Source organism: Nyctereutes procyonoides, unplaced genomic scaffold (assembly GCF_905146905.1).
Source record: "Nyctereutes procyonoides isolate TBG_1078 unplaced genomic scaffold, NYPRO_anot_genome, whole genome shotgun sequence".
NCBI classification, from domain to species: domain Eukaryota; kingdom Metazoa; phylum Chordata; class Mammalia; order Carnivora; family Canidae; genus Nyctereutes; species Nyctereutes procyonoides.
This window is the reverse complement of record NW_026575133.1, coordinates 59,834,304-59,860,421: the sequence shown is the minus strand read 5'-3', so window position 1 is coordinate 59,860,421 and position 26,118 is coordinate 59,834,304. Positions and strand designations below refer to the sequence as shown.

Below are 26,118 nucleotides of genomic sequence, written 5' to 3'. Positions count from 1 at the left end.
CTTAGCTATTGTGAATAGCACTGCAATAAATGTGAAATTACTAATGTCTCTTCAAGATCCTGACTTTGATTCTTTTACATGAATAACCATAGTTGGGACTACCAGATCATATGATAGTTCACTTTTAGTTTTTTAGGGAAATTCCACTTCTTGATCCATAGTCTCTTCACATGACTGTGTTACCCTTGTGAAACTTTACATAGAAGCTTATTATTTGTATACTTTTCTGAGTGCATCTCTCAATAAGATTTTTAAAAATCCTTAAAACTTGTCAAAAGAAGCTTGTACTAGTAGATTATTTAATTAAAAATATCTAGTGTTCAGTCGTAGTTCTTGCCTCCAAATTACCCTAAAAGAATATTTCCAAATTTAAAAGATAGATTTATAAATTAGCACTAAATACTTTTTGTCTTTATTTTTTTCTTTATGTTTCCTTTTTCCTCGATACATGAGAATAGACTTAGTGAATAAAGAATAGTTTTCATAAAGGCATTTCTTTTACAAAATATTACCAGTAGAGGGAGCTTCACTTTTTTTTCTTTTTTTTTAACTATAGGAAATTTTCTTTTAACATCCATCACTGAAAATAAATATATTAAAATTTTAAAATATAGTTAAAGTTTTTAATAGAGTGATGAGTTACTCTCATCTAAGGGAAAATTTTTATCCAATTTATAAAAGAAGAAAAACTTGATAATAAACCACACAAATTTCTATACTGGGTATGTATTATTCAAGAGATTACATTTTTGGATTATTCATAAAAAGCATTCTTATTATTTAATATTAATGAAGGTAAATTCTTATAATTATGATCATCATTTTGAAATAAAATTTTGTAAATAAAACTAGACAAAAATTAAAGGATGTGCTGATTAAAACTACATACCTAAAAATATATTCTACTGAATATCATGGCAAATTACCATTATACAAATTTATTTTAGAATTTACCATTTGTTTTACAAAATACTTCCAGTAGAGGGTGCCTCCCTTTTTTTTTTGAACTATAGAAAATTTTAAAGGCTATTAGTGAAAATAAATATATTTAAATTTTTTAATATAAAGTTTTTCATATGAATTACTCTCATTCAAGGGAAAAATTTTATTCAATTTATGAAAGAAGAAAAAAAACCTGATAATAAAGAATATATATATACCGCACAAACTTCTATACTGGGTATATGTTATTCAAGGGATTACATTTTAGACAAAAATCAAAGGATGTACTAATGAAGATTATATACCTAAAAACATATTATAACAAATATCATGGTGAATTACCATTATACAAATTTAACCTTATTGACCAAAATGGTTTAGTTACTGACATTAAACTTTCTAAATCTAAGTGTCTGCAATTATTTTTATTTCTTTGAAAATAATATGCATATCATCATCTAAGATACTAAGAAATAATTGTAGTAAAATGAACCATTTCACTTATAACATGAATTTTGTGCTCCTTTCCATGAAGTTTTTATAAATATAAAAACTCAACACTATTTGTTTTAATCACTATATATAAAATTTGTGACAATTGTAGTTACAAAAGTTTACAGTCATATTAAAATATTTTTCACTGAAAATATCCTAGTTTACAGTGGTTCAACATTGTACTTGAGAAAAAAAAAGTATTTGATTTCAATCCTCTTGTAAAGCTTGTGGGCCATAAAAATGGAAATTTTAGGGTAATTATAAGAGTAAAGTAACATTTATATTGGTGGTTGAGAAGTCTATTATGAGCATAATCATGCTTATATATTGTTTGATTAAGATTAGGGGCTAACCTAGCTAATCTTTTGACTAGGCTCTCTTTTTTAAAAAAATAAAAATTACAAAAAAAGAAAGCCCAGCAAATATGACTGGACATGATAAGAAAATTACATATCATAGAAAAATTTTATTCTTCAGTAGGTTTCTTGTAATATCACTTTCTCCAAAAGGATTATTCTTGACATAGAATATATCTAATGATTTATGTATGATTTTTCCTTCGTGTATTACCTGAACTAAGCTCTTTAGAAATGGTACTTGCAAGGCCCTAAATGTTATTGATTTAACTTGACCTCTGGATATACCAACAATGTTCAGAATTTCTCTAATCAGCAAATGCTTACGTTCTAGATTTTTTTGCCACTTAAAAAATATTATTTCTAATCACTAAATGTTTTGTAACTCCCAAAAAGAGAGTAACACTCAGAATTTATATTTCACTTAGAAAAAAAAGAAACTCTAAAAGCAATTTGAGAAAGAAAATCTAGGTTTTGGAAATAATTTTTCTAAGGTAATCTCAGCTGCAAATAATATGAGAGCAGTTACTATAAAGCAGTAATTAGTGAAAATAGAGCAAAGTCATATGTTTTTAGAGGTCTCGGAAGACTGCTAGACAGTTTTAAATAGAAAACAATGAGATTTAAGGGATACTTTCAACAAGTCAATTTCGAATTGCATTCTTGACTTCATCAATGACAAGTGGTTGCAACATAGTGCACAAGCTTAGATGGTTCTCCCGATGATAAATACAAGCGGACTCACCTGAGTAGCAGTGCTGCTTCCCAGAAGTAAAATCCCGAAACTAACGTCCGAAAGTGTCTCACGTGGGCCATGATACGGAGAGATTTTCACGATCCTGAAATTAGTCTTAGCCAAGGCATGGGGGAAGAGAAAGCCAGGAATGAAAATGTGCAACCTAACTCTGGGTGGTGTTGCCGGAGACGAACGCAGGGAAGCTTCAGCACCTTAGACAGCTCTCCGCAGGCAGGAAAGCCCCGCGCTTTCGGAACACTTGGAATTCCCTTTTGACCCCTGCTCTGAGCATCGAGCAGAAGGGAGATTCACGGGGTATAAATGTGCAGGTGATTTATACAGTGAACGCGGAATAAGGGGTGAGATGAAATGTCAGAAGTGCCTAGGTTCTGGGCAACAGTTCACTGAAGCTCTAGCGGTGAAGAATGCTTGTCCTTCCCTGACTCAGAGACGGGAGGAAGAATAGCCCCAACAGCGGGAACGAGGATGCTTCTGCACCTGCTCCAAGCGCTGCCCGCCGAGTCCCATTCTCCACCTTTGAGTAAAACCCGACACAGCTAGCGCGGCAAAGGGAAGCGGGGGCGGAGCCAGACGACACTGTTCTGTCTGCCAATCACGACCGCACAGCGGGACTGAGGGACAGACCACTCACGACCACAGGCGGTGCGTAACGCTTTACCCTTTAAAAAAAGCGGTGAATAACTGGTGCAGAGCCTTAACTGTGACTGGAGGGAGTTGGGGGAAGAAAGACTCAGGAGTCAGCTTTGGGAGAGTCAGAGGTTTTTGTGAATCGGGTAGCAGAACCGCGCTGGGGAGACCCTTTACTGTTCCCTTCCGGGAAAAGGGACAATTCAGGAACGGATGTGACCCTATGTCTTTGACCTTCTATCGAGATGCAGGAGTGAACAGTAAACCCAGACCCTTAGAAAGGGCCAGGGAAGAGCAGGAAATTTGGTGCGTGAATACCAACGGAACAGGAGAAGCAGCTGCTCTAGAATTCTCATAACCCTGGTCAGCTTCCTTCTGGCTAGGAAGCATTGTTGACTAGAGTGACTTGAGCTTCAGTTGTAATAAGGGTTCTAAAAAGATGAAGGTGGGAAATCTGAAGAAATGGCTACTTGAGATGCAATGCTACCCCCTTACACGTTTTCCATGTCTTAACAGTAAGTTCAAGTGAGGAGTACACATAGGTCATACGATACATCTTCTATCATCCCTATTCTCCCTCCCCTCTCTCAGCCTCTCTATCTCCCAGCACCCACCCCCAACCATTTACATGGAAATTTGAAGATCAGAAAGGAAAAGTGTGTGTATGTTGTGTGCATGCTTATTCATGTATCTCAAAATGGAATTTAGAAAGATTAGAACCTATGCTATTAGATCTTTATAGTGGTTTTGATTTACTATCAACCAAGATTAAAACTTTCACTACTTGAATTTTAGCTTCTCCCTAAAACTCCCATAGATATTTATTCGGAAAGCCCTACTTTAATCACCAAACTTTTTCAGTGACTAAACTGTATGCCAAGAATATCTTCTCAGTCTTTCACACAAACATTTTCTTGTTAATTAAATTCCAGCACCAATTGACATATTGACTATCCTGTAATTCTTTATTTAACTAGAAAGGCTAAGTCATTACCATCTCACCCTCTCGAATGAGGACACGGTGAAAAATATCTATTTTTATTTTTTAGTAGACAAGCTTATTTACATTCAGTGAGAATAAAGATTTTTTATTTACTTGTATATTTATTACTATATCTGTCTATTTTTGCACCTTAATTTTCTGATTTAAATTACAAACTTCCGGAAGTCTCCAAGAAATATCACTAGTTCTACCCACAAATATTTGCACCCAGAGAAAGTTCATACAATTTTAATCAACTCAATTTTTCAATGAACCTTCTGAAAGCTATGAACAAATGCTTTTTAGCTGGTCATTCTTTGAATGGCAATAATTCTTTTAGAAACCACACATAATAAATGAAACAACACTTACTGTATTTCAAGAAGGCCTGGACTCCTTGCCTTGCTTCACCACTACTTAATTGGGTATCTTTGGAAAAGTAATCTACTTTTAAAAATATCTTTATTTAAAAAATAGATATCTTTATTTAATACATCTTTAAAAATATATTTATTAAGGGAATTGAGTTAAATTACCTTTGAGATTCATTCTCTGGCCCAAAGGAAACAACCAAATGGATATTGAAGTAACTGAGAAAATTAATCCACTATATTTAAAATTCTGTTTCCATTAATCTAGAGAGTTAGGTTATATGACAGCTTAAAAGACAGAATAATTTTAGCTATTTCATCTCATTATTAACATGAAAGCAAAGAAATATTATACTTTATCAAATTAATATATCTAGCCAATCAATAAGTTTTTTGTCATAAAAGAGGTTGGTAATATAGAATCTCCATATTACTGGTTTTTCATAGCACCATTATTATTTCCTTCAATTTATTTATGAAAAGTTATTATCCTTCTCATTTACTTATTTGCTTTTCCACTGCAGCGAGGATAATGGCCATTATTTAGCATAAAACCCAACATATAATAGATACTCAATAATTGTGAATGAATTAATAATATTAGAAATGCAATACATATATATATATATATTAAGATTTTATTTATTAATGAGAGATATAGGGAGAGGCAGAGAGAGAGAGAAGCAGGCTCCATGCAGGGAACCCGACGCAGGACTCGATCCCGGGTCTCCAGGATCATGCCCTGGGCCGAAGGCAGGTGCCAAACTGCTGAGTCACTCCGGCATCTCTATTTTTTTGCATTAGATTTGTGTAATTGGGGACACCTGGGTGGCTCAGAGGTTAAGCGTCTGCCTTCAGCCCAGGGCGTGATCCTGGAGTCCTAGGATCAAGTCCCACATTGGGCTCCCTGCATGCAGCCTACTTCTCTCTCAGCCTATGTCTTTGCCTTTCTCTCTCTGTGTCTCTCATGAAAAAATAAATAAAATCTTTTAAAAAATTTATTGTGTAATTGTCACAATACAGTGGGTACTAGGTTAATTTTGATTAAAAAATTAGAAATTAATCAAAGAGTAGGTTGTAGTGCCTTGTTTCCTTCAATCAATATTTAATGATTAATTTTCCAGGGCTTCTTGTCTGAATTTTTATGTTATTTGCCTTTCATTTCTATACTATCAAAACAAAGTTCATCCATCTACATATTTGTGACAGCTATTCTCATATATTTCATCCTTTTGGGAATAATAGTCCTGATTGGATGGGTAGGTGAATGAATGTGTTTTTAGAAAAAGGACCATTTCATGGCTGATGACTAACTGACTAGCCCATTTATATAGAATTAAGCTGAATTCTGATTTGGTCAAATCTCTGCTTTTCTCCTCATTGCCTTTATTATTTCTTTATTGAACTAATGGATTATATTTTATATTATATAAGACATTAGATTTCAGAGCTGAATGGAATATTAATCTTTATCAGATTTAATACTTTCCTTTTACAAAGGAAGTAATTGTAGCCTGAAGTGGTTAACTGATGGTTACAAACTCTCATATTCAGCAAGCTGAAAATATCAAGCCTGAATTTGGTGTCACTGGCTCAATGTCTAGTGTTTTGTCTACTCCCCCTGCTCTATTTTTAATATTTCTACTATTGTCTCAAGCCAAATGCATATTGACTAGCCTATAGATAAATAAATCAATTTCAATCTAGTGATAAAGCTTTTTTCTATCTTAGTTGTTAATATCTATGTTCTAAAACATATAATATTTTGTATATATATTGATAAAATGATTTGCAATTTAGTGAAAGACTTATTTACTTTTTGAAGTCAATGTCATATGGGGTTAGAAATAGTTTACTAAAAGTTGATCAGATTCAGTAGTATTTGGTCATTTTAATCATCACATCAAAAGCTTATGTATAAGTCAAAATGCCAGTTTAAAAAGTTACAAAAACTAATGTTATTTTTAGAATAATTAGAATATTTATATTTTTGAATATGAATATGTATAACACTTTGGGAAAGTTGAAAGAAAGATTTAATTTAGTAGTCAATCAGAAATTTGCTTGTTCAATACAAATCAGAGGGGAGAATTAATCTTATTGCAGAAGTAGACAATGTCACCAAGTATGTGAATCTAGTGAATTTATCTTTTGTATAGGGATCTACCTACTACTACACAAGCTACAATAATAATGATATGTTAGCTGATCAGGTGCTTTTTTTTTTTAGAATAGTGGTAAAAATATCTAATAATTTATTTCCAATTTCTTGTACAGAATACAACATTTCTCACAAGAGTTTCAATAACGGCCTCCAAATTGTTTCTCCTGCTTGCTCTGTTATTCCCCTTAATTAATCCTCCTGTGTGAATATTAAGGGGTTTTTGTTTGTTTTCTTTTGATTGTTTATTTTAGTAAATCAGAAGATGCCACTTCTATTCGTAAAACCCTTTAATGCCTTTCTGTTGCAATAGGTTAAAATCCATAGTACTCTTCACAGATGAAAACACTCTTAATGATTTTCTATCAGCAAGCTCTTCAACTTCATTTTTTACTATTCTCCCTTTTCCTCACTATGCACGAGTAACATAAGCTGTTTTTATCTCATGATTTCTCTACTCCAGACACCCTTCCTCTTTGACTTCTTATGTCTAGTCTTTTTTCAGCTTTAATTAACAGTCTCTCTCTCTCTCTCTCTCTCTCTCTCTCTTCTTCCTGCTAGCACAGTGCCTGGCACATAATACGTGACCAGAATATAACTGCTGAATAAATGAATGAATGCATAAACATTCTCAGCTCTTGGTTTTCCCTTTTCTAGAATCCATTCTTATTAATCTCTTCTAACCAATTCTTTCTTCAAAATTATTTAAGATATCAACATTATAATGTTCTTTCCAGCCAAATATATTCCTTTGCCATCTAAACAACCTTCAACTTTATATGTGTGCCCTCAGTTCACTCTGAGAGTGCCTTCTTTATAAGTAAGATTAGTATTATCCAGTATTGTCATTTTTACTATTTTAGCACTCTGACCGTCATATTTTTTTAAGATTTTATGTATTTATTCATGAGAGACATGGAGAGAGAGAGAGAAGCAGAGACACAGGCAGAGGGAGAAGCAGGCTCCTCACAGGGAGCCCAATGTGGGACTCAATCCTGGGACTCTGGGATCACGCCCTGAACCGAAGGCAGACACTCAACTGCTGAGCCACCCAGGAGTTCCCCAGACTGTCATCTTTTTCTCGAAATTGTAGTAGTAATTTGCCATAATTCTCTAGATGACTTTAAATAGTGGGATATTTGAAGTAGTTAGTTCACTGAATATTTCATTCTTTCCCTGAATACTTGGTATTAAGTAGGCACAACTTGTAAAAGTACCTCCAAATTACTTCTTTTAAACAATCTATTTACCAACAAATATAGAGTTTATAATATGCATATCATCTTAGGTATTTCCTGAGATATACATGTGAATGAAAACACATCTTGTCCCAGAGAAACTGAAATCTGTATAATGTGTAAGATATATGTCAATATTCATTGTCTCTCTTAGAATGTAAGTACTGAAGGATGCAAAGAGAAATGCTATGGAAATTCAATTGAAGTACTTTAAAATGGAAAGCTGAGAACATTAGAAAATTTTCAAAAAGTAGGGGATATTTAATAAAACTTTGAAATCAGTTCACAGTTCATTTTTAGAATTTTTGTGGAAATTATATTTAAAAAATCTTTGTAAGAGGAGGGCAAAAATCTTCAAAGACATAGAAACAGAAAAAAGTGGGGTGAATATTATTATTATATTTGCATAGTTAATGACTGTATTGGATACTTTGCCTATTATCTTAATTTCTGCTTTTAAGACCCTAAGGTGTACATAATCTGATCCATGTCTTAATGGTAAAGAATTTGAGGTCCAAAACTTTTAAGCAGCTTTTCTAATATCACAATTTACATTATTGATGTATAAAAAAGGGGAGTGACTGAAGGAAAGTTGTGAAAAAGAAGCTTGACATGTAGTAGAGAGGGTCATAGATACTAGGTTAAATAATGCACAAAGTTAAAAATTGTCGTAAATATTCTGGATGATTAATAATATGTAAACATGGTTATAATGTCAAGAGATACCTCCATCCACTCATTAATGGACCAATCAATAAAACTCCCATCTCATATTTATGTTCCTGAAGAGATTTTCTCATTGTGTAGATTTTTCCATCACAGACTCTTTTATATTGAAATATATAAACTTTCAAACAAATAAAACATAAAACACCACAACTTTAACTGGCATCCTTTTCATTTTTGTTCTGAGTTGGCTTATGAGCATAATTTTCTTTCTCCATGTCATATACATGTCATCATACACTGAATTGCTTGTGGCAGTGAACTACAGATTGGAGATTATAGCAATGCCTTATTTCTCAAAATGGGTAATAATACCACTTTATAAGAAATTCAATAAAGAATTTTCTTCAAAAGTCTGACTTAATTTGAGAATGATGAATACTGACATATATTGTTAAATTTCCAGGCTAGGAAAAAAAAACCAAAAAACTACACCTTGAGAAGTTTAGCAATCCATTTACATACTCATTTATTTCTAAGATAATTAATATTTATTTCATTAACTAAAAAGTCAGACACAGGATGTGAACTACTACTGAACTTTAATTATTAGACAATAGCTAACCACTTGATATTTGAAGGCTAAATATTACAACTTTACTACTTTTAGAATAATAAATTAATGATAGATATATTAATCTCCAAGAGCTTTGTCAAGAACATTAAGAATTTACCTATTGTGAAATATTAACTAAGTAACAATTAGACTGCATAAACTGTTATCAGAATATGTAATGATATGCTATAATTAATAATTTACCTCTATAGAAACAATTATAATGCATCAATTTATATAGCTAATAAATACTATATGATTTTAACTATTAATTTCTAATTTATGAAAATTTATATGTATTTTATAGGAATACTATTGCTCCCAACTTTCTTCCAAATTTCTTTAAGATTTCCTAAACAATTTATTACAGGTATTTTTGACAGAATAGATATCTATGTATATATTTTGTGTGTATATTATTTCATAAATACCTAAAGTACTAGGAAAATATTTGCTTAAAAAGTCTAAATGCTTAGCTGAGATTGCACAGAAATCAGCCCAAACCAATGAAAAAGCAAGAAGCTAAAAAAGCAAGGAAGGACTAATGCACGAATTCCAACCATAACCAGTTGATCCCTCTTGGACTACAGTTTCAGTTTTTACCAGATATTTCCAGACTTGGAGACAAGAACTATAGGTCAAACAAAGGCCTAAAAGACTTACGACTTTTAAACCAAAAATCCCAAGACTTAATAATCTTTTATCCCCCCAGCACTTATTTTATTGCAAAAATCAGTTCGTTACAAATACCACTTTGTAAACAGCTTATCAGCATCTGGAGAACTGGGTTCTGTGCAGAGAACAAGAATGAACCGTCACTTAGGGGCTGGAAGTCCTGGCTAGACGCCCTGCTGCCCTCTGGCCGAGGGGACTCAGGCTCCCACATGCAGCCTCCGCGGTCACATCTGTCCCTGTCTGCATCCCTTACCTGGGAAGTGCCCACATTGTGTGCTCTTGTGCAGAGAAGGGGCCCAGGATGGGAAAACTATCCACATTCCAAAGGATTCTGAGAAGGAAACTTGTCTGTCTCAGCTTTAACTCTTAATTGAGGCAGAAAAATCTCACTGAAGATTATTTGCCAAAACAAACTAACAGTCTTTGAGCTAGAATTAACACCACCTAAGGGCACATAAATGCCAAGTTACAAATATGTATTTAACTGGTGCTGTGATTGTAAAGTTTTAGAAATGTGGCAGAAACAACTATAGATACTCCCTGGAGGAATATATTTTAAGATCAAGTTTGAAAGAATTCCCATAGATAAAGTTCCAAAGAACATATGGTCAATATCAAAAAAAAACAAAACGCATGAATAGACAGGCCACCATGAGTTAGAGTCAGCAAAGCAGTTAAAAAAGACATAGAAGAGCAAAGACTATAGATGTTGAGCAAAGACTGTAGACTAGAGAATATAAAGCATGCTGATTATGTGAAAAGAATAAAAATACGGCTAGCATGACAAACTGGCCAGGTGGATCTGAAAAATAACCAAAGGAGTAGCTAGAATAAAAATTATAAAAGCTCAGGACGCCTGAGTGACTCAGTGGTTGAGCGTCTGCCTTCGGCTCAGGGTGTTATCCTGGAGTCCTGGGATGTAGTTCCTTATCGGGATCCCTGCATAGAGCCTGCTTCTCCCTCTGCCTGTGTCTCTGCCTCTCTCTCTGTGTGTCTCTCATGAACAAATAAATAAAATCTTTAAAAAATTATAAAAGCTAAAATTAAAATGTATTGAGTAGTTGAAGCAGCAGATTAAATATGCTGAAAGAGAATCAGTGGGTTGGAAGATAGCTCTGAAAAATTATATAATGTGAGCCAACAGAGTGAAAGGTATTCAAAACAGTTTTAAGAACATGGAAAAGAGATTCACAATTTCCAGCAAACATTGGATTTGTATTTCTCCTACTCCCCTCAAAAAAGTATAAATTAAATGGGGATAAGTAAAATATGAAGAAATAATAACTGAGATTTTTATCAAAATGATTAAAGACATGGTTCTTACATTTTAGGAGTGCGAAGTGTCCCAGGAAGGCAAGTGGACGACAACTACAACTAGACTCAAAGCATTCAATGACAACCCATGGTGAGAAAGGCTTTATTCAAGGAGATGGGAGATGATCACCATACAAACATGTCCACTGAGATGGAGTTTTGTAGTGGGGGAGAGATATTAGGCTCAACTCCAATATCGCCTGGGCAAGTAGAAATTAATAACCAAGGAGCAGGGTGCAGGTCAGTCAATAGAAGTTACTAAGGTAAAACAGGGGCAAGGGGAGGAGGGTTTCTGGCTAAACTGACCTAAGAGGATTTTTGCTGTAGACTAGCCACCCAACCTGGGACTTGGTGGAGGATAAGGAACATGATCAGTCACCAGTTATTGAGGTTATGGGGTTCTGATTAAAAGGAGTTAGCAGAATTCTTGTTAAAATTGGGCAAAGCAGAGATAAACTCAAAAGTTCAACAGTCAGGCCTACTTGGAGTAAAGGACAGGGAAGCTGAGTAGAGTTTGGCCAATGAGAAAACTTTTGTCAATACAACTACCTAATACTAAAGTCAAAGACAAGTTCTCAAAATCCTCTACAGAGAAAAGATAGATTATTTTTAAAAATGAAAATAAGGATTAACAGCTATATGCAGTTTGTAAGAATCAGAAGTAAACTAAGGGATATCTGGAAAGATAAAAAAGTAAAAGGTGGGGGAAGTACATCAGTTACTGTTAACCAATAAATAAATAAAAGCCAGTGTAGCCACACTAATATTAAACAAAATTGGAGAAAATTGCATATTTGCACAAAAAAAAGAATTTTTATATAATGAAAAAAGTTTAACCAGAAATATATGAGGCTTCTAAAATATGTATGCACTTAATAACATAGCTTTAAAACATGCAATGCAGAGCAGCCCGGGTGGCTCAGTGGTTTAGCGCTGCCTTCAGCCCAGGGCGTGATCCTTGGAGAACCGGGATTGAGTCCCATGTCAGGCTCCCTGCATGGAGCCTGCTTCTCCCTCTGCCTGTGTCTCTGCCTCTCTCTCTCTCTCTCTCTCTGTTTCTCATGAATGAATAAATAAAATCTTAAAAAAATGTAATGCATAAAAAAGGCATGTTAATATACTATTCAATAGCTGTCATATCAAGCTTATAAAAAATCAGGATATGAATCTTGAAAAAAATATATTTGTGTTATGTTTTATATATATTATAGTGTGTTATATGAACATACAAACATAGCTAACAAATTTTATCTAATGAATGTACAATGCTACATCCTCAAGTTTTATCATAATTATTCTGCTAGGAATGTGTTGAACATCTGTAAAAATTGAACATAATAGTGTGTGCTATAAATTTTAACTAATTTAAAGAAGTACTATAATTTCTTAGAATGCATTTATGACTGAAAATTAATCAAATTAAAATTACTGCATTACGAAACTTGTGGTGGAGGGGCGCACCTGGGTGGCTCAGTCTGTGAAGCATCCGACTTGGTTTTGGCTCAGGTCTTGATTTCAGAGTCATGGGATTGAGCTCTGTGTAGGGCTCTGTGCTCAGTGCGGCATCTGCTTAGATTTTCTCTCTCCCTCTACTTCTGCCCCCACCCTGTGCTCTCTCTCTCTCTCTCTCTCTCTCTCTCTAAAATAAATAAATAAATCTTTTTTTTTTAAAAGAAACTTGTTGGTGCAACAAATGTATAAGTATATATCAATATATATGGCAAAAAAAATAAAAAATATATATATATGGCAAATAAAAAATAAAGTTAATAAAAATAAATATTAAAAGTAGATGAAAAGGTGATTAATTAGAAATATGTAGCCTTAAATGATCATAAAATAAAGGAGAAAATTAGTATGTGATACCTCTTTGGATGTTGGAATAAACAACTGGATGCTCATAAATGTAGAAAGAAGAAATAAATGTAAGCAAAAATACAGTAGAAAACAAACATAAAAAAGAAAAAAAGAAATCAAACATAATATAGGTGACCACAAAAGCCAAATTTTTTAAATTTAATACTTGATAAATTTAATAATAATATAATTAATATATTATTATAATAAAGTATTTATAAGCAGAATATTTCCTTGTAATATAATAATATAATAGTTGAAGCATTGGTTAGCAAAGTATTTCTTAAAAAATCAAGAAGAATAAAGACTGACAACCCAATAGAAAACAAACATGGAAAGATTGCATGAACAGGAATTAAAAAAGAAAAAAGAAATAGGTCACTTATGCAATTTAAGATATGACACTTTGTAGGTAAGGATTTCAAATTAAATTATGAGGCAAAATTTTAGAGCCAACAGATTGATGAAGTTAAGTTTAATCAATAATGCCAATTGTTCCGGGAATGTGGGATCAACATAGAACTTATATAAAGCTAATGAAAATATACATGATATAAGACCTATTAATATAATGGCTGTCAGCCCAATTGGTATGCATTTGATTGCAATAAAAAATTGCCTTTTCTCCCCTTTTAAATTACAAAACCCTCCAAAAATTCTTTTCAGTCTCATATTTAAAGATATTTAAAGAGTCCATTTAGTTAGGTATAGACTGTTTATCCTATTTAACAAAAAAATGACATTTAATGTGATTTATTAATTCTTTTACTTTTGAATTTGCAAACTAAATCTTTTCTTTTCTCTTCAATTTTCTTCCCTCCACTTTTCACTAAACTTAAATGAAATGCAGACTGAGTTGTTTTACTAGAGAGCTCCCACTTGACACTTAAATGATGACGACTTTTAAACCAGGTAGTTCTTTTTCTTTTCTTTTTTCAAATGTATTGGAAAGGCTATATTTTATGCTTTACCTTTCACTCAGGTGAAAAATGCAAAGAAATAACTCAAAGAGTGGTCTATAGATAAAATTAAAAACTTTTGTAGTAGCAATATTACTTTTGAGATTTAAAAAATTCTTCATTTTCAGCTCGTAATGTGTGGGATGTACATGTGAAATTCTAGGGTTGCTTATTTTAGTGCTTTCTTAGTTTTCATGATCCCTTCAGGTCCTCTGGATGAGAATCTTTTTATTATTCTAGCTCCCTCCAGATTCTATGTTGCAATTTGCCTACATTTATGATATGTGGGATCAGGACCAATTTAGGCTTAGTTAATATATTCAATAAAGTATCATGGATAAACAACCTAAATATGGCTGTTGTGAGTTGAATCATATCCCCTGAATGGAGGTATGTTTGGAGTTCAAATCTTCTGTACCTCAAAGTGTGACCTTATTTGGAGATAGAATCTTTATAGAGATGATCAAGTTAAGACAAATCATTAGGAGGGGTCCTAATGCAGTATGACTAGTATCCTTATCAAAAGAGCAATTTGGACATAGAGATAGATATTCATAGAAAGAAGATGAAAGAGGCACAGAAGGAAGATGTCCATCTACCAGTTAAGGAGAGGGGCCTGGAACAGGTCCTTCTTTCATAGCCTTCAGAGAGAAACAACTGCTAAAACCTTAATTTTGGACTCCTGGCCTCCATACCTGTGAAACAATGCATTCCTCTTGTTTAAGCAACCCCATTTGTGGTACTTCTTAAATGGCAGACCTGCCAAGCTAATACATGGGACTCTCTATACCTTTTCTCCAAACTCCTGCCTACTTTCTTTTCCAAGTCAGTGTGCTGTTGAAATCATTCCACTGATGGGAACAGGAGAAGCGTTAGGCTTGAAGGAGATCTTGACAGAAAAAATGATTGAGGATTCTTTCTTCCTTGGGCTAGGATAGAATCACCACATTCTCGGCAAAAACCTGGCACACAGAGATTCCTAGAGGAAAATTTGACATCGGCGAAAGTTTATCCAATGTGTGTCACCTTAGAAATAAAGAAAGAACTGGACTATGTCTTCTCTTGAAATTGGGAATATGCCTGGAGACTTGGGAACAGCAAAGGCTTCATCCTGCTACTCAGCAGGGGACTGGCAGCCTTTCTACCCCTGTACTACTAGCTCAGGGTTGTAAAAACTAACCAAGCTGCCCCCACTTGTTTACTCCTACCAACAGATCTAAAGGCTGATAGAGAAAATAACAAATCATCTAAGAGATTCTAATAGCCAGAGAAAGGAAGATCCAGTCAGCACAAACACATTTCATGCCAACAAAATAGAGTTGCTGCAAGACACAGAAAGCCACTTGAACAATTAACAAAAACCTTTAGGAAAACTCAAGTGAATCCCAATCACAAATGCTTTCTGGAGCTAAGCTAACTGGACTTCCCAAGTAAATACTTTAGTAAGTAAACTGAAAGATAGTATGAACCCACTCACAGATTTAGAAAATCTAGCAGGAGAAATGTCTCAAAGGACAGAGTGAAGATATAAAGCTACACAAGTTATGGTGGGGAAAAAAAAAATTCAAGCAACACACCATTTAGAGAGTAGATACAATAAAGATAACAAAAAAGATTGGAATTCCTTAATAAAAATATGGTAGAGCTTAAGAGATAGTAACAAATATATAAAGAAATCTCTTAATGAGTTGAATAAAGAACTAAATTATCAGATTGATGAGACTCACTGAGCGTTAAGCAGGTTGGGAGAGAAAAAAAAAAGCTAAACATAATTTAAGTTAACGAGTAATTGATAAATTTAAAATCAAGAAAAATACCACAAGCCTTCAGCTAGATTCTAATGCAAAAATCTAAATTAACAATTAGAAAAAAAGAAGAATCCAGCAATTTAGCTAAGGGGGAAAAAGTACTCTGTAACTAAGTGGAGTTTGTAGCAAGAAGACAAGAATCTTTTGATATAAGAAAATATGCTTAAAAAAAGAAAATATGCTAACATAATCAAGTATTAACAAATTTAAGAAATAAAACATGATTACTAATGGAGTTTGTCAAATTTGATAAAATTTCTAAATTTCAAAAATAAAAATAGTATGAGTGTATAAAATTTGAATGCAATAAATATTGTCAAACATACTGCCCAAATATTATGGTAAATGTTAAAGCATTACAGCATTTTAATAATATTCAGAAATTAAGCCATTATTATTCTACAGTGCTTTGCAGACTTTTGTAATTGTAGTAAAGCATTTGGAATGATGAAATGACTCATATTAAACCTAAAACTTAGAAAGCTCATAGAAATAAGAATATTTAGTGTGGTCTATTTATATAATGTCAAGGAGGGAAAATTCCTGTCCCTTTCACGGTGCTTCTATCTGGACTAAGACCAAGTTGACATAAGACAGATTAACTGGAGAAAATAAAATTTAATAGCATATGGGAATCTACATAGTAATGGAAATTCCAAAGCCAGGCAAAACGAGATATATATGCATTCTAAACTAAGCAGAAGGAGGTAGGGATCTGGGTCTTCAAAACAAAGGAATGCAATGCTCAGCAAGAATGAAAAAATGTAAATGTTTAGTATGCAAATGTTTGCTGGGCTACTCAGAAACAGAGGACTTGGATCAAACTGTCCTTGCTTGGTTCCTCCCTGCCTGCTATATCTAATTTATATCCTAAGGTAGCTATCTATCTATGGTGCTAGCTCTCTTCCCAGAGCAGGTCCTCTCTCTAGAACCTTTTAGGCAATTGAGGGATGGCAAAGAGCTTTTCCTGAATCTACTGGGTCTTGATTGCTTTAATCTCAAAATAATCATTATGCTAAAGCAGTATATTTTGGGGATATCTGTCTTGAACCACTTCACTAAGATAAATATATTTAGGTTTAAATGGAGAGAGGGAAATGGCGACATATAAGTGGGAAAAAAATGCACTTAATGCTTCCCTAATTTATGTATTTTTTATGGAATTATATTTGATGTGCACAAGGTAGAGAAATAAATAATCTGGCAAGCTTTTCCATAATGACTAGGGCTTAGAAATCTTGGCACACACTGTTTGGGAGATGGTCTTGGCAAATTATAACTGAATTAAACATTTTTAGGTCAGGTTTTTTGTGGGCTACCAACACAAGAGTTTTTGTCATATTCTTTGAATTATGTAAAAAGTGCTGACATGAATCAAAGTAGTTTTTACTATATGTACAATTTTGTCAGAATTTTGTTCCCTCATATTTATTGCTATCTAAAAATTTAAGACTTATTATGTTAGATAGGCAATATTTATGAGATGAATTCTATGACTAATAAACAATACATTTTGTTTTATGGGTTACCGTCAGAAATTTTGATTTGTAAATAATGACTTAGCCTCATTCTGTGTAGTGTTTAGGAAAATAAAGAAGAGCTATAAAAAAATAAAATTATTAATTGATGTAATGTGTTCTTTCATTTTTGAAGTTAAAGAACATCTATTACATATTTAACTTTTTAGCCCCTATTTTCAAAATTATCCTCAGAATATTGTTTTTATCTGTGTAATACTAACATAAAACACAGAAGTATCTTATCTAAAGATACTAAAGTCTATCTGAATAAATTATGTACGTTGTATATTTTCTTTTGAACTGATTTTTCTATGAATTACATAAATTTGCTTCCAAAGCATTTAATCATATTTTATTATAAAAGATTTTCCCTAGTCAGATTACAAATTAGTATAGTTGTTTTCTTTCTCTTCTTTTTTCTTCTTTCTTTCCTTCTTCTTTTTTTTTTTTTTTTTTTTTTTTTAGGGAGAGAGAATGAACATGTGCAGAGTGGAGAGAGGGGCAGAAGGAGAGAGAGGGAGAGAGAGAATCTTAAGCAGACTGTATGCCCAATGTGGAACCCGACTTTGGGCAAGATCCCATGAGCTTGAGATCATGACTTGAGCTGAAATCAGGGGGTGGATTTAACCGAATGAGCTGCCCAGGTGTCCCTATTCATCCTTTTATTTGTCTTATAATAGAATGTTCCAGATGCTAATGTCCTCAAAGGTATTAATCAGTATATTAGTTGAAAAGTACTATAATATCAGAAAAATTATGATACTTTGCATTACAAACACTTAAATGAATCTCATACTCTTACATGTTCTGTTTTGTATATGGTACATGATCTAGTTGGGGGATAATGTGATTCGTTAAATTTATGTATAATTTTGTGTCTAATTTGTCTAAAACTACACTCATTTCTTTTTCTCTAAGCATGGAAGTTAGGCTTAGTGGAGGGTTGCTGATTTTTTTTCTTTTAGTCACCACACTCTACATACAATACATTCACAGGACTCATTTATAACTGGAAGTTTGTACCTTTTGACCACCTATCCATATTTTGCCCATCCCCTAACCCCAACTCCTGGCAATCACCAGGAGTTTTGTTTTGTTTTTAGTTTCCTAAAGAGATCAGATAGTATTAGTCTTTCTCTGTCTCACTTATTTCACTTAGTATAATACCCTCAAGATCCATTCATGCTAGAAATGGCAGATTTCCTTCTATTTTTATGATATTCTTGTTATTTCAATTTCTATTATATTTCTAAATATTTCATATTTTTTTTATTTACATGTCCATTTATCAGTGGACACTTAAGTTGTTTCTCTAACTTGGCTATGGTAAATAGTCCTGCTATGAACATGGGGAGTGCATATATCTCTTTGATATGGTGTTTTCATTTCCTTTGAATAAATATCCAGAAGTGGAATTGCTGGGTCATAGAGTAGTTCTACTTTTAATTTTTTGAGGAACCTCCACACCGTTTTCCATACTGGCTGCATCAGTTTACATTCCCACCAACAGCACAGTACAAATGTTCCCTCTCTTGCACATCCTTGTCAACACTTGTCACTTCTTGTCTTTTTAATGGTAGTCATTTAATAGGAGTGAGGTGATTACTCACTGTGGTTCTGATTTGCATTTAACTGACAATGAGTGGTGGTGAGCCCCTTTTCATGTATTGGGGATTACTTTTTACTTGAAACTGGGACAGTTGCAGTTTCAATAACCTTCACAAATTTTTTATTTTGGAAAAAGAAATTCTTAGCTGTTTAATTGATAAAATTTATTTGGACACCACCATTCATCTATCCACTCAATATATTTGTGTGTCCCTTCTCTATACCGTATGCTTGTATCAACTTTAAAATTGTTGTATTTCAATTTTTTTTATTTTCATGCTTGTTTCTTCAACTAAACCAGGAAGACCTTTAATGATATCTTCTGTTGGTCTATATCACAGTCTTAAAACTTACTAAAGTACTTGACACAGAACATAGACTAGAGGACCATTTAGAATTAATAAATTAATTAAATATATATTTTAATAACAATTGATGTGGCATCTTTTTTGTTAAGTTGGGATTTTTATCCAGGGAGATTGACTTGCCTTCATTTAATTGTGACAGGACTGATGAATGGCCTATTTTCATGCCAAAAGATATTTTTCATGCTAAACAGATACCAACAAAAAAGATGTTTAAGAATTCAGTACCCAAAATAAATGAAACAGCTTTCATGCCATGTATACAAACAAATGTTTCTTAGGAGCAGTTTCAAATCTGTGGTCACAATGATTAGAATTCTGTTTGTTTACAAAGCATTTTTATTAGTCATTTTCTGGATGTTTTTGAAATTTTACCTATCTGGGGTATTTAATATGCATTTGTACTTTCTTTTGCCCTGAAGGAAAAATCTCAGAAGTGTAAATATTTTAAAAGTATGAATTTTTAACACCTTATAGATTCTTTATTTGTGTCCTAGAAATATGATTTAATATGAGAAAGAAATTTATTTGCTAAGATGCAAGAAGTTTAGGACAACTTCAAGAGCAAAAATATATTTTTGAGATTGGCTAAAACTGGCCTGAATTCAGGTACCAGCATGGGTACCTATTCTCCTTGTTACCTTGGCAAAAGTCCTGGCTCTTACTTAGCTTTGGTTACTTATCTATACAATAAACATCATAATTTGTTTCATACATTCTTCTTTACTCTTTAGTCCCTCTAAAAACAGTCTGACTTCTTTTGAGTTCCTTTTGAAAATTCCATTGTTTTTATCTGAAAAATTTGTAACTCTATTACTATTTGATTTTATCCACTTATAAAACAACATTCTAATGTTTGAAGATATTTATATTTTACTAACTTTTAAAATAACAGCTTTATTGGGATATAATTTACATTTGTACCATAAAAATTTGTCTCTTTAAAAATGTATATTTCAGTGTTTTTTATTAAGTGTATTCAAATAACTATGCAATTATTATTGGTATCTGGTTTTAGAAGATTTTAATTATGAAAAAAAATCCATTAACAGCCATGTCTCATTACCCTCCTGTCTCCAGCCCCTGAGTATGACTAATAGACTTTCTATCTTCATCGACCACCTTATTCTAAACAGTTCATATAAATGGAATCATACAGCAGGTGGTCTTGTATGACTATTTCTTTCATTAACATAATGTGTTTCATATTTGTTGTCATACATTGATCTTGATTACTTAAATTAGTTTGATGTCTAATAAACATAAGTACTTACAGTTCTATTTGTTCTTTAATTCATTAGATTTTATTTTTTAGAACTGCTTTTAGGTTCACAGCAAAATTGAGCAAAGGTACAAATATTTCTCATATGCCTCCAGGCCTACACATGCACTGCCTCCTCCATCATCAATATTGTCAGTTTGGTACATTTGTTACAATTGATGTGTCTACATTTGAACATTATCACCCCAAGTCCATAGTTTACATTAGGGTTCACCCTTAGTGTTTACATTCTATGGTTTATACAAATGTAAAGGGCATGTTTCCACTAATAAAGTATCATATGGAATAGGTTTGCTGCCCTAAAAATATTCTGTGCTCTACTCATTCACCCCTATCTCCCCAAATAACCCATGACAACTGCTGATCTTTTTACTGTCTCATAGTTTTAGCCTGGACTAGAATGTCAAATAGAATCATGCAGTTTGCAGCCTTTTCAGATTGGTCTTTTTCACTTAGTAATATACATTTAAGGTTGCTTCCTGGCTTAGTAGCATAGTTCTTTTTAGCACTGAGTAATATTCCATTCTCTGGAAGTAAATAGTATATTTACCCCTTCACCTGCTATTTCAATTTCATTGATTTCTGCTCCAGTTTTTATTATTGCTTTTGTTTTGTTTTACTTGGGATTTAAGTTATTCTTCTTTCATAAAGTGAAAGCTTAGATAATTAATTTTACATCTTGTTTCTTTCCTGATATATTCATTCAATGCTGTAATTTTCCTTATAAGTACTACTTTTGCTACATCCCACAAATTTTAAGAAAGTATGTTTTAATTTTTATTTAGTTCAAAATATTTTAATTTTTCTTGAGATTTCTTCTTTGAGCCATATGCTATTTAAAAGTATGTTGTTTAATCTCCATATATTTGGGGATTTTCCAGCTGTCTTTTTGTTACTCGTTTCTAGTTTAATTCCCTTGGGATATGAGAGTAGACATTGCATAATTCCTATAATTTTAAATTTATTGATGTGTTTTATGGCCCAGAATGTGTTCTATCTTCGTGCTCGCTTCAGCAGCACATATACAGAATGTGTTCTATCTTAGAAATTGCTTCATGAGAAACTTGAGAAGAATGTGTATTCTACTGATGTTGGACCAGTACATTGTACAATGGAGATATACATTATATCCAGTTGATTCATGATGATATTGAATTCAGTTATGTCCTTACTTATTTTCTTCCTGATCTATCCATTTCTGATAGAGGTGTGTTGAAGCCTCCAATCCAAAAATATTTGGTTGAATTGAAATGATGAAACAACTGTAAATAGGCCTTTAGTAACGTGATGGTAAGGTGTGAGCCTCTGAACTGCAATCTTCACAAGTGTTTCCCCCTTTTTTTTTCTTTTTACCCGTTTAGTGGTATAGGATGGCTAGAAAGGACCAGAGTTGGGTATTTCTCTTTCATCAGGTCATTTTTAAAAATATTTAAGTAATCTCTACACCCAATGTGGGGCTCAAACTCATGACCCTGAGATAAGAGTAACACACTCTTCTGACTAAGGGAGCGAAGCACACTTCTTCTCAGGTTATTTAGGCTCTGATAAAACACAGAAGCTTAGGCTTTGCTTAAATAGTTTCTCCTAGGGCATATATTAGAATAGAATGCTTTGGTGTATTTCAAAATGGTTCCTTTTCCTCTCCTCCTGCAGTAAGCAGGAAGAGATTTTTCTCTGATACTTATTGTAATAACCTGGTAGAGCTCCAGGTCGTAAAACTCACAAAAGCATGGGGCCCCTCCTAGGACTCTGAGTCCCCTGAAGTTTTTACCTCTCAGACTTATTCACCCAGAGCCTTCAGCAATTCATTATTTATAGTGCAGGATTTGCTTCCCTGTGATGATTTCTGCTCATGAGTTCCTACTCTAGTGACTAGTGAACTAAGATTCTTTGTATTTGTCTGTTGGTTTCTCCAGCTTGAGGGGTATTGGCTTGCTCTGTGGCAACACTTCTCTCTTTCAGGTCTAAGAAAAATTATTAGTAGTTCAGCTTCCTACTTGTTAGAATGAAGTGACAACTTCCAAGTTTCTTAACTGCTGGACCAGAAACCTCATTTCTTATAGTTTCATTTAAAAAGCCTAATCTGTTTTTTTTTTTTTTTAATTTTTGAGGTTTTCACCGCTTTGGGGATTTCTTGGCCTTTTTAACTCCCACATATTTTGACCTATAGAGATGACTTCAATTGAGCCTAAACTGTATTCATTTTAATATAGGCATATTTAAAACATTTTAGAAAACAGTAGGGTCTATGTACATGTATAAGTGAATACTAAGAAAAAAAGTAACTAAAAGTTATATAAATTAAATGATGAATTAGCTTCATTTCAGTTCTTTAATATACTTAGCTCTGTCTTGCCTAAAGAATATAAATTTGCTCTTGCCTTAAATGGAATATTCAATGCTCTGCATGGTTAACTTTTCTTATTCTTTATGTTTCAAGTTAAATAATCCCCAAAAAAGGCTTCTCTAAGATATGTAAAGCAGTCCGCCATACCTATTATTTTCTATCACATTACTCATTCACTTAATAGGTAATGATTATCTACTTACTAACTTTTTTCTATATTTCTTCCCCTAAGATAATTTCCAAGGGGTAAATATCCCTTTTGACTGTCCACTTGCATTTCTCTGTGTCCTAAGACACAAAAACAAGACAATTAAAAATATAAGAAGAAAAATTGTCACAGAGGAGTCATGGCAAGGAAGAAGAGTGGCAGAGGAAGCTCCAGGAGTACCTAGCAGCCAAGGGAAAACTTAAGTACCAAAAAATCAAGCCTTATCTAAAACCAAGAGTAGTTGCCTGAATCCTCCACCTTTTTATTAAAAAAGAGATTTACTTATTTATTTTAGAAAGAGAGAGAGAGAGCACAGAGGGGAGAAGCAGAAGAAGAGGGAGAGAGAGAATCCCAAGCAGAATCCCCACTGAAAGTGGACCCCCCCAATGCAGAGCTTGAGCCCACAACCATGAGATCATGACCCAAGCCAAAATCAGGAGTTGGACACCTAACCAACTGTGTCAACCTGGTGTCCCTGAATCTTCCATCTCCTAAATCTACTGTTATACCCAAAAAGGGTGTTACTAATCACGTTGCTTTGCCTATTAAAGCTATAGGACCCATCATTTTTAAACTCTAGCCTGGACCTGCCTATATCACAGGATCCCAGAGGCCAATATTGGAGCCACCAAAGCTTTTGGGCAAAAGGCTGCCTTCAGGATATACTTTTTTCTTTTAAATCAAACTGTAAGCCTTCTAGCAATAGTCAACAATAGCATGAAGATGGATCATCCACTACTGGAAAACTGTCTAGAAAAAACATGGGGTTACTTAAAATATAGAAATTGAAAACTGCAAAGCAGCAGGTAGCAGATCAAGGAAATGCTAAATGTGCAGACTTTGTGGAGAAAAACTATGTTGAAAATGAATCCTTGGATAGCTTTCCAAACTATATGAACAAAGAGAACTTACCCAAATCTTACCAGACTCTGAAAGGAAGCCAAATCCTAAATTGTGGACAATAGGTAAGCTGAATACTAACTCTTATCATCAAACCAAGAGCAGTTTGGCTCATAAACAGGCCCTGGAGAATAGTGCTGTTCTGAAAGACAGAGCTAATAAAAACAATTTCTTGGAGAAACACAAATTAGGATTCCACTAGTGGTCACAGCAACTCTCTAGAGGAACAAATCTTTAAAGACCGGGAGAAAAACTCCCAAAAGCAGTTCCTTCTCAATATGTTCAGACCCTTAGTAGGCCTTAAGCATCAAAGAAATCAGTGGTCAAGGACATAAAGGATATAAAGGTTAATAAGGATAAATATGAAAAACCAAATGAAACTAAATTATAGTCATATACTCTTACTGAGCAGAATATATATATATATATATATACATATATATATATATATATATAAACCTGTGTGTTTCTGAAAAGCTATAACAGACATCCAAACACAAAGCAAGATCAGAAATCCACTCAATCTTGTTTTACATCTTGGACATCATGTGCACTTCAAGAATCAAAAGCCATAAGCCAAAGGCCTAATTTGACGGTTGGCAGTTTTAATTCAGTCATTTCAAGCACCCCTAACACAACAACAAATGGAACCAATGGGAACAAATGCAGTGACAACTATCAACAAAAAGCATGAACTTTGGACTCCATGTTGAAGACAGCTCCCAAAAGCAAGCTGGTAACACAACCATAAATGGAAGTAGAGTCCCAAATGGGATACAAACTAATCCAAATATTAAGAATATCACAACAGAAGATCGAAGGAAACAACTGGAAGACTTGTAGAAATCTAAGGGGAAAATCTATAAACGGCTTCCTGTGGAATTTAAAACAAAAAAGGAACAATAATAAAGCAAATGTTTATTTCATTCTGGAAAAGAATGGAAAAAATGAAGAAAAGAAAGTACACTTGCTCGAACTGTACAATAAAATTAACAACACACTCACAGAATGTCTGTAGCACATTGAAGAGTATGTACTTTCCAAAGAAATATTTACCACATTGTCCAGTATTCCTGAGGCCAACATATTTGCTAAATTCTGGAACTCCAAAGTAAAGTTGTTGGCAAGTCAAGTCACTTTGGTTTTATTGGGCTGTACCAAGAGGCCATTGGAAACAGGGCAATACCAATACAAGAGTTGTAAAAAAGTTGTTCTTAATATTCTGCAAGACCCAAACAGAATCACGGAAGGATGATTCTGTTACCTCCGACCCTTTAGTTGTGGAAATGTATTAGCATCAATAGAGCTGAACAATAAGATAGAATTTGAAAAGTGTTGTCTTTAAAAGCGAGAGAACAGGTTATAGCAACAAGGCAGAAAAGGATAATCATCCTGGTATCAGGTTACAGATCATCCCAATCTCTAGAGTCCAAGACCTGAAGCTCATCACTTCTATATGGTGTTGGTAAAGGATTGAGCAAATTGTGTCCCTGCTCTCCAAAAATGCTGTAGGAACACGATTTAGTAGTGGCTTCTCTTAATGAACTATTAGAAGTGGGAGAAAGAGAGTGTTTTATATTCTGTAAAAATAAGGCTTTGCCTTAAAATCCTTGAGTCATAATTTCTCAGTGTCTTTTTTAAAGGTGTTTCAGAGCATCCATAAAATAAAAAATCCCCTTGTACAGGTGACCTGGGGAAAACTATATAATGGATGGGCAGATTATGGGCTCTCCGAAGTTAGTAATTCACTGGGCTTACTCAAATTTAATATCACCATGAGACTGTCTTTGGTTTATTTAAGACTATGGTTTGCCATAGTTTTATAGCATACATAAACTTTAAACTATCGAGTATTAATTTATCCCATAAGTATGACAAAAATTTTCATTTTGTTGATCTACTTTACTCTCAATATAGTTCTTTTTTTATATCTCAGAAATTTGGTGCCACAGTACAATAGACTTTCCTTCCAGAATCTGCCTTAGAGAGAGTGCAAGTCCTTCCAGTCTGGAGGAACTGTGCTTAGAAGCTATCCTTTCCCTACTAGATGCCATGTGACAGACC

At 33.6% G+C, this 26,118-nt stretch overlaps 1 protein-coding gene and 1 pseudogene across 2 annotated transcripts in view; one reads left to right on the top strand and one right to left on the bottom strand.

Moving 5' to 3' along the window:
• Positions 1-2,657, bottom strand: part of GLRA3 (glycine receptor alpha 3) — a 170,885-nt gene extending 168,228 nt beyond the window's left edge. Inside the window, exon 1 of one of the 2 annotated variants that reach the window (XM_055300334.1) lies at positions 2,539-2,657. In XM_055300334.1, coding sequence (XP_055156309.1) covers positions 2,539-2,609 — 71 coding nt within the window. In that variant the 5' untranslated portion in view covers positions 2,610-2,657. The remainder of the gene's footprint in view (positions 1-2,538) is intronic. The other variant, XM_055300335.1, reaches the window with a different exon arrangement.
• Positions 2,658-3,400: 743 nt separating this feature from the next.
• Positions 3,401-25,309, top strand: LOC129523209 (cytoskeleton-associated protein 2-like; annotated as a pseudogene).
• The last annotated feature ends 809 nt before the right edge of the window (positions 25,310-26,118 follow it).